The sequence below is a fragment of the Gallus gallus genome, chromosome 2, assembly GCF_016699485.2.
Source record: "Gallus gallus isolate bGalGal1 chromosome 2, bGalGal1.mat.broiler.GRCg7b, whole genome shotgun sequence".
Classification (NCBI taxonomy): domain Eukaryota; kingdom Metazoa; phylum Chordata; class Aves; order Galliformes; family Phasianidae; genus Gallus; species Gallus gallus.
Genome location: NC_052533.1, coordinates 32,962,830 through 32,979,937, shown reverse-complemented (window position 1 = coordinate 32,979,937; position 17,108 = coordinate 32,962,830). Strand labels below are relative to the sequence as shown.

Sequence of the window (17,108 nt, the reverse complement as noted above, 5' to 3'; positions counted from 1 at the left end):
AAACATGTTCTACCGTTCTGTTTGCTGTAAGACTAAAGCAGAGATTTATTTCTTTGTAGGTTAACTAAAGTAACACAAATTATCTTAGTAGTGTTCAGCAAAAACCAAACAAAAAAACACTTTCTCAGACCAAAAAGCTATGATTTTGTCTGTTTTTGTATTATAACCATAGAACTGTGTGAGTTGGAAGGGACTGCAGCAGTGAATTGATGCTGTTTGTTGTGGTCTTGCTGGAGTTTTCCGTGCTTTAACTTTCAGCAGACTGCTTTTGAACAGCTTTATCTCCTGTTTTTGGATGGCCCCCCCTTTCCGTAGCATCCTGTGACTGTCTTGGATAGATCAAATAGGTGGAATTTTGTACTAAAATGTAGCATGGAGCCTCCTTCTTTCACTGGAAAGGTGAAAGCTGAAATTAATACAGTGTTATCTTTTTTTGTATTTGCCTGAACGTAGCTTTCTTAGTCATCTATTCAATGATAGCTCAATCTGGAAATGTGGGAGCATTTAGCATCTAATCTGTTTTTCACATTTTAAGTCCATCTCCCTGGCATTTAGCACCGTGATCCTGGAAAAAACTGAGCTTCTCAATATTAAAAAAAATAGTAAAGGTGTCCTCGAAGTCAAGTGGGTTTAAACTCTTGCAGACTCATGGTATTTATCTGCAGTCTCCTGTCTGTGAGGCGCAGAGCACTGTCTGCTGTAACACGTTGCTTCCCTTTTAGAGATGATGGAAGATGAAGATGTGTTACATGGAGCAAAGGATATGCAGCATTCTGTGCTAGATTAGGGGTGTTGCCCTTAACTGGATGAGCTTTGAATGCATGTGTTGTAAGTTGAAAAGGTGAATATATTTTTGCTGTTAAAGATACTACTGGGGTACCATGTGAATGTCTGTGAAATCGTTGTTGTCTGTGATCTTAGTCTTCAGATTCATAAGACGACCTGAATAGCACCGTATCTGGAATTGAAACTGTGAAATTCCTAGTGGCTTCCTTGCAGTGGGAGTTTTGGGCTGGGAACAGTTTCCAGTAACACTGAATTTATCTGTTTCTGGCTTTTTAAGCTATGTCCATGTAAGACCAATTGTGGACTTTGGAAGAAGCCAACAGAAATGTTTCCCTTGGCATCATCACTGAAGCAAGCTAGTTTCAGTGGAAGTGTAGGTTTTAATTAATTAGCTGAGCAGACTTATATCAGCCAGTTTTTAAGGCCAAGTGAAATACAAGACAGACACTCTGCAAACCCAGTGGTGGGCGCGTGGGATGTCTGTAGGTCTGTTCTAGCAAGCAAGAGTGAGATGGGAGAACTTCTGCATGTGCTGTTCCATTCCATTTTATGTGCATGCACTGGTCTTGCACAAAAAGGTGAGATTGTGATAAACATCTCCAAGTGACTTTGGGAGATGGGTCAACTGTTTTTTTAAGCTATGGTTTCATCTTCCCCCCCCGCCCTGGAAATGTTGTATCTGCAATGACAGTAAAATTTATTGGAGATTCAACAGCTACTGAAAAAAACTGGATAATCCTGTCTCTTCATTTACACGTGGTATTCAGATGTCCTTCCTAAGTACCTGGACTCTTGACCGCAGCTTCTTGCCTGTGTAGTGGTGACACAGTGGGGTGTTAACAGTACTGACCACTTCATAACTTCATACATAAGATGTTCAAGAGTAGTTTCAATTTTACCATCTTTAAGTCATCATTTTCATTTCTGAGGGCATCTTTGCCACTTACCACTTTCCCTATGCACTACATGAAGAAAGCTTATGGTTGTCAACTAATGCCGTTGAAATTTGTTAGCCCTTATCTCTGTGTCTTTTAAGGCGAAAAGTGATTTTTCACAGTGATTTAAGTGCAGAAACGTTAGAAAAAATTTCTCATATGGAGTTGTTCATTATACATGTCTTATAAAGTAAAGGTAGAGCAAAATCTAGTGTTCCATTTTATTAAACATCTAAGACATGGCACGTATTTTGTGCTCAAATGCTCACGTAGAAAAAGGTTCTGTATCTGATGAAGTCTGTCCTTTAGATGGGGTGGCTATGCCTTTTTGTTATTTGCTCTCTTTAAAATACTTTACCAGGTCAGGATTTTGCAGCATTTTCAAGCTGCAAGCTATTTCTCTGTTGAATGAGGTGATTTACTAATGGTAGCTTGGTTCAGCAGTCCGTGATTCATTTGGTTAGCACATGCTCTGCAGAAACGCCTGGCTTCATTTGAGCAGTTTAAAGGAGGTACGGTGCAATTTATGGCGTTAGCCTTAATTATGTATTCATACTACTTGTCTGGTTGCCCAGTATGAAGCGCTTTGTGGACGTGAGAAATTAGAGGTGCCTAATCTTTGATTAGTTAAAAGACCGTATCTCGTGTGGGTGTTGGCACCCTCAAATTAGTCTTTTAATAGTGTGTTGGGGCACCCAGAACAAACAAAAATCCCACAAGATTTTATTTTTATAACATTTTGTTATAGAAAGAAAAAAAAAACCCAACACAGCAGGCTTTCCAAAATCTAACGCAGTAGTAAAATAAGAGTACATAGCTAATAAATAAATAAATGGAACCCTGAGTGTTGCAGAAAGTATATAGTGCTTTCTGTCTTCCCATTGTGTAATGAAATCAGTGGGACAGAATGCTTATGAGAAGAAACAGGTAGTAGACAGCGGGTGGCAGTTTGTCCCATTGGATTTAAAGTGGTACAACAAAAATGATGTGGTAGCAAATCTGCAATATCCCGTGTCAGTTCAAGAAGCCAGGGTGATGACCAGTTAGAGTAATGCAAATTAGCCAGGGTTTGATCAGTCCCCTCAAAACCAAATCTGGTTGTTTCTGTGTGCTCCGTCTGCGTATTTTTCTTTCTGTATAACAAAAGGAGTTCAGATCGGTCTGAGGCTGTGCTGCTTAAATATTTTTCAAGGAGGAGATTCGTCATCAGTGAGTGTTTAATCCATTAGAGATGACTGTTTGGAAAGTATCTGGGCTACCCCTGGCTGACTTGACCAGCCTGTGCGTGCTTGAAGAAACACTGACCAAACATTTTTTTACTCTACAGGGCTGTTCTGTGAGCAGTGGGGAAACTGATGAGTGAATGACATGGGGAAAGCTTTGTGTACGTGCACTGTATAGGCATTAAGTCCTGTGGCACAAGGTGAACAGGCAGTTATACACGTTTCCATGTGGCTTCTTAACTTGTTTGCATGTCAGGAGGGTTTTTTCTGGGAGGGAAGGGGATCTTGACACAAAGGCCCCAATGGTTGCAAAGGAAAGGAGCAGTGAGGAAGGGACTGTGTGAAGAACAAGGGTGGAGGAGAGGAAAGGCCCTGTGGGTAGGCACGGAATGAGGAAGAGTGCACTGAGATGAGAAGGAGTGGACCATTGACATTGTAAGGCAGTGATGTGTTGAAGCTGCCCCAGGGAGTAGATGTGGGTGGTCCAAGAGCAGCTAAAGAGACAGGCTGGCTAACTAGGCCGTCTGTGTGTCAGATGGCACCTTCTGAGGGACAGGGCTCTTCTGCACAGGTGCCAGCTGGCAGATAGTGTGCTTCAGTAACACACCTCTCCAAAATTTATGGGTTTTTTTGTTTGTTTGTTTTCATCTTGATTTCTCCATCTTCAGTGAGTCTTATGGTGGCAGGCAGGGAAAGAGCAGTGGGCTCTTCAACGAAGCTTTTCCTTTTCTCCCACAGAGAGGTGCAGCACTGTGGTGTAAACCAGCCCTAATTTTACCTCTTTCAGTCACAAAACCTTTTGGTTTAGAAGTAGAGGTTAATCCCATTTAAGAGCTGGATTATTGAAGATGCAGTCATTTAACTGCAGAGGCCTATACATGAGCTGAGGCAGTGTTCAGACAGTCCTGGCAGGGATCAGTGCTCTGCAGACATCAGTATTGAGGCAATTTCATGGCAGGCCATGCCCTACAGAGGTGTAGATCTAACAGAGTTCACCAGGACAGTGGCTGTGTGCTCAGCCTGCTACATGGCTGTGTTCTGGGGAAACAAAGGCAAGGGAAACCTCTTGGGAAACTCACTTCCTCATACAGAATTATCAAGGTAGCTGGGAAGGTAGCCAATGCTTTGCTGTCTTTGTTGAGCTTAATGTGGAGCGTGCCGTGCTGGTAATTGCTGCAAGATTTCCCCAGGCACCAGAAAGACAAGGAAGATAGACCAGGTTGCTGTCTGGTTTGGCACTTGGGCTTTTATCTTTGATGGTATTTATCTCTTTAGGGGTGTATTGATAAGATGTGTCAGCAAATCCTGGAGTCTGAGCTTCCCAGGAACAAAGGTGGGAAGAAAGATTAGCATCAGTCTGAGCTCGGAGAGGTAAGACAGGAGTTCCCTGCTCACCAGATACAGACATTATTGGCTTCAGGCAATAGGGCAACTACTGCACCTACCTCAAGCACAGTCTCTATTCATTTCAGTTAAAAATCTTCCTTATGGCAAGGTAGCTGAGACAGATTCCAAAATAATTTTATCATGTTTTAAAAACAAAAGCCACGAAGCCCGTCAGAAGCAACTGGTGAGGCCAAACAAATGTGCCTATCAAGATAATGAGCTTTTTGAGATAAGCGTTGCTAAAAGTTGAAGCAAGAAGTGAGAGCAGTCTAAAACAGCCTAACTACAAGAACTCTCCTCGTTTGTTTGTTCTTGGGTAGGTTATGCTTGGGGTTTTTTCCTCCTCCCCCAAACATAGTTCTCCGAAATAAAAGATGACTAACAGCAGCACTATGGGGAGCTATTTACTGAAAGCAATTTGTGTTTATAGTTAAAAAAGCAGAAGTTGCATCCAGAACTGCTTTTAAAGTCATGCATAAAATATATTGTTAATGGCTCTGTGGTATTATGTGCAGGCATGGTGTATGTTTTCAGTTGGAAACTTTTGAAGACTATTTGTGCTCAGCTCCTAAAGGTGCATTTCTACACTGTGGGGCAGCATTGTACTTGAAACTTCAATATAGTCCTATTTTTTGTATAATAAAACTACTTAAGCTACAGGCATATCCAAGAGTTTCAGTTTGAGAAATTTAAGACTGTTTCTTTTTCAGATAAATGCAAAACTTAACTGAAAAGGGTTGATGAAAATAGTGATTGAAAACATATTTTTTTTTCATTTGAGAGAGAAAGTCGGTACTTGAGAGATTTGGATCGCGTTTGTTTCAGGGCTTTTGGTGGTGGGCAGCGCTCTGCTTGGCAAATGCTTTGCTTCAAGTGCATTTTTGTCTGCCTTCTGATTGAGAGTTTCAAAAATAAGCTGCAGAGAAAGGAGAAAGTGAAACTCAGATGCAGAAGAAAGGTATCAAGTCCCAGCTGAGGAGATTTAATCAGTCTTGAAACATCTCAAAATGTGTCAACCATGTTTAGAAATGGCTACATTCAAAAGGAAGAAAGCTTGATCCTTTTAGCGCCGTAAATCACGGAAAGCAGTGAAAACTAATATTTATGAGGGGGATTGTGAAAGCCTGTGTGACAGTTGGAAATTGCATCACTGTTGATGTTTCAAATTCTTGTGTAAAGTAATGCAATACTGTGTTTATGAATGAATGAATAAATGATTGTGCTGTGCTAAGCATACTGTGTGTGGATCAACTGGGTTGAGCTATTTTCTATCTCTTGTTTTTGCTTATGTTACTGTGCTGTATACAGTTCCGTATGTTTCAGCATGAAAGCAGAAAACACAATTCAGTATATGTATTTTTTCTATTTCAGATACAGACCCACGTGTATTAGAGAAACAAGAACTTCAGCAGCCAACCTATGTTGCTCTAAGTTACATTAACAGGTAAGTATGGTTCTTTTTCAAGTATAACTGATGATGTTTTGCACAGTACGTGTAGATATGCATATGCCAAAAGGGCTTCCTATGTATTGTACTTCATTTTCTGTTACATGACACTGTGATAGTACCTGTTTTGTGAAGACAGTTGAATTAAAATTTAACTAAGTTGTTAATCACTTTAATATTGGGCATAAGCTGCCCTTTTGCTGTACTGACTCAAATACTTAGAGGATGAGGCTGCCAGACCTGTGTAACCGAAGACATGGAGAAAAAAAATTTAAGAAACTTAACATTTTTTAAAGCATTCACCTAAATAACAGAAAATAGACTTGGCTTTTCATTTACTGATTGAGGGCAGAATTGAAACCTCCTGAGTGCTGCGCTGTGGAGGAGCTGCTGTGTCTTGGGCTGCATTACAGTGAAGAGCAGTCTGAGAGTTGGGGGTTTGTATAACATTGCCTGCAGAGAAAGGGTGTCAGTGAGGGGGGGAAAAAAGAAGAGGTAGGAAAATAAAAAGTGATCACTTGGTGAAGTGACTGAATTTTCTCCGCTGCATGAGACGATTATGGTTGCAAATAGCTGGTATTGGCATGATTTCCTAATTGGCCAGTGACTGCTGTTCTTCCTGGACACAGTCCTACTCTTCTAAAGCATATTTTGAAATTAACCATGACCCTTTTTAACACTTCTGTTGATCTCATTTAATGTATAAAACTTTTTTTGCACTATGTAGGCTTGGTATGTTGTCATGTGTATTGGTTTGCTTCTCTTTTTCCATTATATACTTGGGCGTTTTCTCTTGTTGCTTCTGTGGTTATTTTACTTAATGTGAGGGGGAGGAAAGTTTTAGAAAAATTAGGGAAGAGCTGTTTTAAGACCATAGGAAGTACCACGGCACTCGACTGTCTGATTCAAAATTGAAAACTGCTTTTAAAAGTAAAGTGACCCTTTGTCTAGATTTCATGATTTTTGGTACCTTTTTTAATTGATTTCTATGTGACTGAGACTGTTTTAGTTGCTACCTATTTTACCTAAACTTTCTTCCCTTTTTTGAGAAATAATTGTGCAGAGCTAACCTGAGTACTTTTTAGAGCAAAGCCCAATCTTTATTAACTCTTACTTAAACCAGCTGCTATTTAATTACTCTTCTAACTGTGTTTTAATTTTCCTTCTAAAAGTGCTGATGTCTTTCACTGAGCCACCTGCTCTAGGCAGCTCAGGCTCTTGAGGGAGCAGCAATATCCATTACACTAATAGACATGCCTTTCTATTTCCCGCTACATATGCCAGAGCTGGGTTCTGCTTTGTTGTCCCAGGCTATGAGCTCTGATTTTGTAGCCTAATACATGTCATAAACATGTTGCGTACTGTTAGATATCAAACACCAGATACTGCTGCACTTTTTTTTAAACCCGTGCTTTTATGGCTTCCAAGTGGAGCTGAACTTAGCTTCGTTCCTGCTGTGACTTCCAGACCTGAAAACAATCTTCCTCTGCAGGTCTGTATATTCAACATGTTCTTTGTGGCCAATGCGTTCTTAGGGAGCCTGGGAAAACAGAGACTTGTAATTCTCAGGGTTTGTCAAAATTATATTCTAAGATGTATACTTAGTATATATTGAGGTAGAAAAATGTAAGAGAATGATGAAGTGGGTGTGCTTTATACTCTGCTCATTGCCCTGTTGCATAGTGGCCACTGTAAGCTAAAACAAAACAAAACATAAATCTGAGTTGTCTGGTTGTGTGGCTGGGAGGATAAAGTATCAATAAAGCAGATAGAAGAGACAGGAAGATAAAGGAGTCTTGTTGACAATCTGAAGCATACTCTTGCATCCATTTCCCTTCTACTCCCAGGTTATTTTCTCAGGCATGTTAATTTGACAATATTGTACATGCACTTAAATTCTGAAACTGCCTTCAGATTGCGGATGTCTGTAAGGCTCAGTCTCTTTCTGTGCTGAAAATTTACTGCCATTACAGCCTTCAGTAACTACACACAGATGCCATTTCCATGGTATGTGATCCTCACGTAGTCAGATAAAGTTTCTTTTCAAACTGGTGGACAAAATATAAATTACAGGCCATAATGGTTTATTATCTCTACATCAAATGCTTCTAACGGTCACTGACTGGATTGCAGCAAGTCTCTTTCTCAGACAGAGTTTCATGTAGTCTTAATGCAGTCCCTAGTATTAATCATTGCTTTTTATTTGCTTTCTTCTTTCTTAAAAGTCAAAATTGGAGTAAGATACACTGCTGCAAAACAGACAAAATTAATCTGGTTCCAGTCTGTAAATACAGGAGTAGTTTGTCTGCAAGGAGTCCAGTGGTGCTACTGCATGAGTGGAACACTGGCAGTGATCTGTCAGTAGCTGTATACAAGCAATTGGGTCTACATCCTCCAGTAGTTCTTAGAGATAGTTCCTTTGCCTACAGACACCTTCGTATTTCTCAATGCATTAAACTATAGTGATTAGTGTCCATAATATTGCTTATTCTATTTCTTAGATTCAGTACTTATGCCTTTATTTATCATGGGTGTGGATTTTGCTTGATCTTTTTGGGAATGTCTTCACCTCTTTGTGCCTCTGAGTCTGTTGCCTCGGGACTTCAATTGAGATGGCTGTCAGGTTTGCTTTTTCGTGTGGAATATAAAGCTCTGGATTGTAGCGTCTGTCAAGGCCTTTAGGACAGTGGGCTTACTGGAGAGGGAGTTCTCATTATTTCCATGTTTCAAAATATTTCGAAAGCCATCTGGACTCAGCACTTTCAGATGGTGAGGATCACAAATGGGAGCAAAGTTTGACTGACTGGAGTAAAGCTCCTTGTGCCTTCAAGACAGTAGGTGGGAAGTGCTATAGTAGCTTGTAGTATTGGAAGCATGTGCCATAAAAACAGGCATTCGGCATAGTTTCTAATAAAAGTAATTTTCTTGTTTTTCTGTCCTTTGGGACAGAAATTGCTTTAATTAAAAACTTATCATAGTCAAGAAAGAAAGGAAGCTAGAATACTCCTACAACTGAAAATAAACTGTGTTATTAGTGTTTCTACTGCAGGTCACATAAAGGAAACCTTGAAAGCAAAGACTGTTTTAAAATCTCTAAAAAGTTACCAAATACTTCAGATTACTTTAATGCTAGGCTCTTTTTTAAAAGTAGATTTCTGTTGATGATTGAGAATATACAAGAAAGGTTATAACAAAATATTTTATAAGCATCAGTCATAAAAGCAGTTACGGAATGCTGGGATGAATATTTTCAGTGTTACCTGTGTGCAGGCTGTTGGATGTCTATAAACCTTATTCTTGCGTGCAAACAAAGCCCGTGATCAAAGCTGAATGTCATTCTTGGGTCAGCAGATTGCCCCAGCCAGTCCTGACATTTCTACTCCTCGCTCCCGTTATTAACTAGCAAGATTTTGCCCTCACTGTTGCCATTTTAAATTCCTGTAGGTGCCAGGCCTCTCTTTTCCCTTTTGTCTTGCTGATCGTTGACTTCTCTAGAACAGATTTCCCAGCTTTGCTTCTTTTTTTAATACCACTTGAAGTAAAATCAAACATTTCTTTGAGCACTTTTGTGAAAGGAGTTAATTGCTTATGAAGACCTAACCGCTGCAAACTCCCACTGTATTGTCTAGCTCACTAATTTTCATTCTACAGCTGTTAATTATAGGATTTCATGTTAATATGTAAGTTATTTTTAAAAGCGTCCAATCTTCAGGTAGCAGCGTATTTAGCATACATATGTTACTAATGAAATAACAAGAAGAATCATAGAATATCCTGTATTGTAAGGGTCCCATGTGGATCATTGTGTACAGCTCCTGGCTCCACACAGGACCACCCAAGAATCAGACCATGTGTCTGAGAGCATTGTCCAGAATCTTCTTGAACTCTGGCAGCTCGAAGCCGTGACCATTTCCTTAGGGAGGCTGGTCCAGTGCCCAGCCACCCTCTGGTGAAGAACCTTTCCCTGATACTCAACCTGAATGTTTTTTATTTAGAAGCATTGCTCTTTGACTCTGTCCTTGTGGTTTCTTAGCAGAGCATTCAAGCCAGGTGATACTGGCAACTTATTTCTTTAGTACTGGCTTATTTTTTCACTAGGGTTCTGGGTTCAGTACTAGATAAAAATTTGAAGTCTTACTCCTTTCTGTACAGGAGGTTTTTTCTTCCCGTTGGTCACCTCCATTCATATCCATTTTCTGTCACTGCGGATATCCAATGATGTGTGTTTAGTGAGTTTCATCTGCCAGTTGGTTCTGCGTATCCCTTTGGTTTAAACTGTAAGCATACTGTTCAATAAATATACTGACTTATGCTTGTATAATGTGTAGAAAACAAAGATTCAATTTCCTCCCCTTTGATCCTGTAGGAGTGTTTCAATCATAAAGCTATTGACTGTCTTTAGATAGGACATCATTTATCCTCTTGACATTTCTCTTCTCTTCCTCATGATTTTGGTGTACCTTCAGCTGAATGTTGGAGCACTGTTTGGATTGAAGTAACTACTAAAATCATGAGGCTGGAGAGACGTAAGTTTGTTTCTCTTTGCTTACTATCTAAATGTTCAGAAAGCATATGCAGAATAGAGCCTTTCTGAAATAGTGAGAATCTTCCTCTAAAATGTCTATTCACTGCAGCATTCATCTGATAAACAAGAGATCAGATTTCAGATCAGTTCTTCTAGTTCAGGCTGGAGATTTCAGCTTTGAAGGTGAATTATTGATGGTATGCTGCAGATTTATTAGGACTTTTTATTAGGATTTATTTATTAGGATTTTTTTTTTTTATCTCAGAACAGCTAATCTGACTTTCTGAATGCAAAACAAAACAAAAATAGTAACTAAAGGAAACAAACTGACCTCTTCATGGGTTCTTCCAACCTCTTGCATGAGCTGTCTCAGCTCTCGCATCATGATTCGGAAGTAAAAGGACCAGAAATATTTTTCCATTTATTGAATCCTGCTGGAGATAATTCTTTCCACACAATAAAGTCTGAGCTTGTGAATCCAGAAATCTATAGCTGTACCACCTGTTTGGATTAGATGCATCCTATCGTGCTTACTACCACAGTTCTTGCCCTTTGTCTTGAAATTTAACTTCTCCTTTCTGTAATGTGGTGCAGTCTTCCTTGAATTCAATATCATATCTCTGTGAAAGTGCAATGATTCCCACAAACTATTGATTCTCATCTCATTGAGGATGCATGCTGATACTTCCAGTAGCTGCTGGCTTCAATGCATATGACAGAATACAGAAACAAAGGGATCAAAGTAACACATCAATTTCCAGATAATATTTTTTCTGTGTGAGCTTATTTTTATGTTTGCAGTGACCAAATAGATCATGTGTTTTTATTCATGTAGCCGTATCTTTATGCTCTGCTTTTTGACTTGTTCTGGAATGGAACAAGACGAACTTCAGATGATAATTCAAACAAGATGTGCAGAAATGAATTTTAGTTAGAGTGAGGGGAATGCCTTTTGGTTTGGAAGGATTTATGCAGTTGGCTTTGTTTTCTCTTTTCTCTTTTTATCAGTTTCAAGCTAAGCGAAACTGAAGATTTATATAATGTACAGCTCTTTTATTTCATGTCAGCTGTAAAGATCAAAAAGCAGATTGGCATTTTAAGGAAAGCCCTAATGCCGTGCCCTGAAATAGAAATTACAAAATGAATTTAAACACATAGGACACTGAAAGAATGTGTTTTAGTTGTAAGGTTGTTTTTCGTTCTTAATTGAGAGGTGATTGCTTCTTTTCTGGCATTGTTCGTATGGAAAATTCGTAGAAGAGAAATATTCATCTTTTTAATTCTGATGCATGCAGAAGTCTCAAGTGAAGGAAGTGTTGTTAAGTCTCCATTGTTCCTTGGGAGTGTGTGTTCACACACTTCTGTGTGCAGTTTAGTTACCAAATAGCAGAGCCATCAGTGTAAGTCCCTGAGGCTTTCAAGAGTCCTGTCTTTATCAGGATTTTCTTCATCTTAGGTCAATGTGGCATACCAAAATTGGTGAAAAAACTGCCTTGTCTTTCTGGCACTGGATTTTATCTTGGCAGATCCTATTTCAATTTCCAGTTTTCTACATATATTTTTCCATTTACTCTTGGGCAGGTCACTTCATTATGAAGAGGGAGGGAAATAATTCTTCAGTTTACATCTTAAAAGGAAAACAATTCCACTTCCTGATTTTAAAATAAATATGTTTAAATGCAACCATAAGCAGTAGTAGTGCTTTCAGAAGAAGTGTGTTTGCCTCAAAAAATATATATTGTATTCACATATTCCATTGTCATTCATATGGGGGGTAACAGCCCTCTCGGTATCGTTTCTGTGTATGCTGGCACAATTAGACCCTTATTAGATTCTGGTATATAAACAGAATATGTTCATAATTTATATTATAGCTGTTTAACATGCTTGCAGAACTATTCGAAACCACACTAAAGGGCCAGTTTCTGCAGAAAGAAGTTCTGGAAATTCTGATATACTTTGATTTCAGAGTGAAGGATGATCAAAGATTTTACATTGGTGCACTAGTTTTCTTTCAAGTGTAATTGAAGACAAAAGGGCTGAAACTAGTCACTGTTCTTCCTACCTTGCGCTCACAGAAGTGGCTGTTGTTGACAGCTACTTTCCTCCTGTCCTTATGGTGGTTGCTGTTGTGTTGTTGATTTTTATTTATTTGTTTTGTAAACCACCATCAGCAACAAAACATTACACAGAGGAAACTGCAAGCTTCCTAGGAAAGTTCCTTTTTGTCCAGCGTCTTGATGAAAGCTTGTCATGACTGTCTGAGCTAAACACAGTGACTTACAGATTGGGAATTTACCATCCCTGTTAAGTCCCAAGGCAGTCTAGACCAGCCAGTTGTATTCCTCAACTGGAGCCTGGTGTGTTCTTGTTTTTCAGTCTACAGTTTTCTTGTCACATAAAACAACTGGAGTTTTTTGTGACTTTGGTTGTGTTGGGGTTTTGTTTGGTTGTTTTTTTTTGTTTCTAATGAAGTAGTTCTGCTGCTTTTTCTAGTTTTACTGATATATTTTTTAAAAACTGATAATCTGTTTCATAGTAATTGGTTCGTTATGAAAAGGCATGCATAAGATCAGCCTGCAGCAAGACTAAAAATGAGATTTTCAAATAAATTTAGTAGTTCAAACTATAGTCCGTTGCTTGTTTTCCTATACACGTTTTTATATGCTCTAGTATATTGTATGTTCTTCTAGTAAAGAGTGGCCCACTAGTTTGCAATTTGTTGCATTGTAACAGACTACATTCTGGAATAATTCCTGAAATGCTTACGGGCACTTCATCCCCCCTTTCTCACTTTTGTGTATAACAGCTCTTCACATGGCATTCACAAGGCCTCCTCAGTACTGAGGGAAGGAAGGGGACAGTCAGCTTAAAGGCCATGTGACAAAATGGAGTTGCTGCACAGTCTTTTTGTCTTGTAGACATTCAGAAGCATGGCTGCAATTTGGAGGCTGCATTCAGAGGCTGTCCTGGCCCTCCTTTAGGGCAGCCCGTAGCTTATTCTAAGGATTAAGTGCACATGAGAGACTACACACAGAGTTGGAGAAGTTGGCTCATGAGGAAAGAATATTGATGTCATCTTCCGTTACATAAAATCTACTCCAAAGTGTTAGTTTGAGCCTTAATTTTCCCAAAATATTTTTGCGGTTGAGTTGACCTCTCAATTTGGTTGTGAGCCAGAAGGAAAGTTTGTATATCCTGCAAGGATGCATTCATTATCCCACCACTTCCTCTGTAATACTCCAGTGTCCAAAGAAATGGAGACCAGGTGGAGGGCTTGATGGAACTGGCTTCTTCCCTCATTTCCTAATGAGGGCAGGAGTGCATTCAGCACAGTGACCAGGGAGTTTGCAGGCTTCCACAAAATGCTCTCAGAGATGACTCTGAGACCTGGGGGCAGAATGACAGACTGTAGCAGTCACCTCACACCTTTAATACGTGGCTGCAAGCAACTTGTGCTCTGTGCTGAAGTCCCAGTTCGCCTCGTGCCATGGAGCTGCAAAACAAAACGAGGATTAAAACTGGAGTCAGCACCTGACGGGCAGCAAACCTGAGGGTGAAATGGAGAGCAATGGGATTATGTATTATGACAAGGAGTCGGTAAAGCTTGACTGCCTGGATTGTGAGCAGGTATTACATAGTAGAGAAATGTTTAATAGGATCAGAAGAAACGTATGAGAAAGGTTCCTGTGTAATTGAATTTTGTTTGATTTTTCATTTAACGTTGAAGCTGCTCTGACAAATAGGCAAAGTGCTATTAATGCTAAGAAGGGGGAAGCACTTGTACATCATCTGTGAAAAGTCTTTCATGATCATGTTTTTGCAAACATAGTATGGCATCACCTGATCAGAAAATAGTTTTTCAATAGAGTAGAAACATAGGAAACCATAAGATTTTCCTTTTTCTTGTAATTCTTTCATGGATGCAGAACAGAGGATAGATCACTTAGATCTTGGCCTCCTTGAATTTTTCCAAAGCTCCTTGTTCCCACCTTGAAAAGGGACGACACTTTACAAGGCGATTAAAGTGAAGAATTTGCACAGAAAAGTAGAAGTAGATCAGAACAGAGAAATCCTTGCAGAGCAATGCATGAAGTACCACAACTGTCACTTGTCTGGAGGTAAGCATGCACACCCCTTGGTTCAAGTACAGGGCCACTTGTGATGTACAGCTCTTGGAAGTATTTGGGAATACAAGTAGGCACTTGCATACTTTTCACTGGTCTAGCTCTAAAACCTGATTCAGTGTATTTTAACAATAGTTACTTTGTATGTTGGCATTATGCATTGTCTAAGTGACCTGTACTAGATTGAGGTGGTGTGAAACTGTTCCACAAATTGTTTGCTTAATTCCCTGAGCAAACACTACTGAAAGGAGGCTTTATTGGGTTAATTTGGCTCAGCTGTAGAAGAATTAGTCAAACTGATTTAATATTTTCTGCAGATCTCATGTTCTAATTGCTCAGTGAATTTAGGAAGGTTTTCTTTCTTTACTACTGTTGGAGTATTGGTGTATTAAGGATACAGGCAGAGACAGAAATAATTGTAAATGTGATTTTGCCTGCAGGTGTAGATGTAGTCCATTCAGCATATTCTTGTTGTTGTTCTAGCTTCCCTCCGTGCAGTCTTTTTGTAGCCTTTCTTAATGTATCAGATGTGTTAATGATGTTTCTAACGAAACTGTTGTAATGAGCCCTGCAGCCTCTTTTGTGTCTAATGATGAAGCGGTATGCTTCCTAACTCTTGGTAGCTGACTTCTGCTCCTGCTGTCTTCTATGCCTTTCCTCCTGCCCCCAGCCTTGTCAGTCTTCTGCCACTTGTGTCCCTCTCTGTTGTAGTCCGGGCAGTGCTGGCAGTGTGTTGGCTTTGAGGAGGGCTTATGATCTTGGTGCATTCCTACAAGCTTATGAAGGGATGTTCTGGGTGGAGGTGCAGAAGAGGCAAGTTGTTCCACAGCTGCATATAAATAACTTTTCTTTTTGGCCATCATCAGTGTCAGGGATTGACCTTGTGCCTTGAATCCATAACTTGCCCCAAAACACTCACGCTGGGAATTTTTTAGTTGTATACCCCATTTTTGTAATGTGAATACAGGCTGTTCCTCTTGATACCTGCTTACCCATAGTTGCTGTGGTGGTGGTGCATTCCTTGCCAATTTGCGGTGGCAAGTTCCCCTGCTGCTACAGGCTATTTAAAGTGATTTTAACAAAACCGAAGCGCACAGCTTCCTCCCTGTGTTAACTTCCAATCTGAGATGCTCATAATGAAGGATTATAAAAGCACAGAAAGCATCTCCCTCTCTTCAGAAAGCTGGCTCTATGTATGCATGACCTCCCTTTCTGTTTTTTCTTATCTCACTTGCTCACGTGCCATTTCCAGCTGGTCATTATTTACCAAAAGTTTTAAGCAGTTTAGCTGTGTCAGCTGGGCAGTGCTATTTACAAGAGGCAGACAGCCATCATACATCCTGATGTTTCTCAGTATTATTTTTTGTTATTCACTTAATGTAGGAGGTTGGAAAAAAGGATTGTAAAAGCCTGAGGTGGTGGATGCAATTAGTATGATAGAACTAAATGTATAATTAAAAGGTAACAACTTCTATTTTTTTTTTTAATTCTACATGTAGTATGGCCTCATTTATTCCTACTGCACATGGGGTTCAATACATGTAACTAATCATTTGCACTGTATGTTTTAAGGGCCTCTGAGATGATGCTGTGTGTTCATAACTAGTTTTGAAGTTGCTCATCTGTTTAGTTAGCTGTGTGGGGTTACACTGTTCTAAGCTTGAAATTGCTGACAGTACAGCTACTCCACTGGTGTACATTCCTCGCAGTCAATAATGATTTCCCTTTAGATTTAGAGGTCAGTCCAGTAAGGGCCACAGTCTGGAATGGTACATTGACTTCAGGTGTATCAGCCTCTAAATCCGTTATGGGAAATTTCCTGTGGCAGTTTCTGATTGACTTCTTTTACAAGCCACATCTGCATAAGCGAGGACTGACTTCAGTGGTCTCAGTATAATGTTGCTTATGAGAGGTTGGAGCTGACTATCTTGTGACTTATCATGAAGCTGATTTTTCCTTCAACAACATTTTTGTGCAGGAGTTAAGCCATTACTAAAACTGATTACAACGCATTCAGTTTTGAGTTCAGACTATTAAGTTTACAATATTTTGCTTGTGTGATATTCAGTGTAAGAAAAAAAGTCTACATCCTTTCCCAAAAGTATACTAAGTCTAAAGATTACTTATGTTAATTATTGTTTAAAAATGGTTGAAGAGATGTAAGGAAACATGGCCAGTAATACCAGCTTTGTAGGAAAAGACTTCATATGTTGAATGAGCTAGGCCATTAAGTGTATTTTGGCATTGTATCTTGTGATCTATAAAAGATGTTCCATTTCCTCATTATTATTTTTCCTTTCCCGATGCCACCTCAGTGCCATGCCATGCTCACTGCCATGCAGTGTCTGCATGAAGAAAATGCTGCTTCCGTAAACTGCCCTGTTTCACATCCTGGATATCTGAAAAGCATGCTGATTTTTCTTATTCCAGCATGGTGATGAAAGCTCACGGTTTCTTTGTAAATGATTACAATGGGAGGAGAGAAAAAGAAATGTGTCACAGAGGTATTTCTTGAAAATAGTTTCTTGGCAAAAATGGTAATAAAGTAGAAGCCCATTAGCAGTGAACAATTTTTGATTTGTAACAGCAGTAATCGTATGCATACTGCTTGTCAGTGCGTGTTCTCACATATGGTATAAAACTAAAACACTGCTATCTGAAGAGCTCTTCATTTTTGCT

At 39.5% G+C, this 17,108-nt stretch overlaps 1 protein-coding gene across 3 annotated transcripts in view; it reads left to right on the top strand.

The window, feature by feature from the left end:
* JAZF1 (JAZF zinc finger 1) overlaps window positions 1-17,108 on the top strand; it is a 172,944-nt gene that overhangs the window by 83,797 nt on the left and 72,039 nt on the right. For all 3 annotated transcript variants that reach the window (NM_001199618.2, XM_015281472.4, XM_046923111.1), the window contains one exon: window positions 5,702-5,774. In NM_001199618.2, the coding sequence (NP_001186547.1) occupies window positions 5,702-5,774 (73 nt within the window). The remainder of the gene's footprint in view (window positions 1-5,701; window positions 5,775-17,108) is intronic.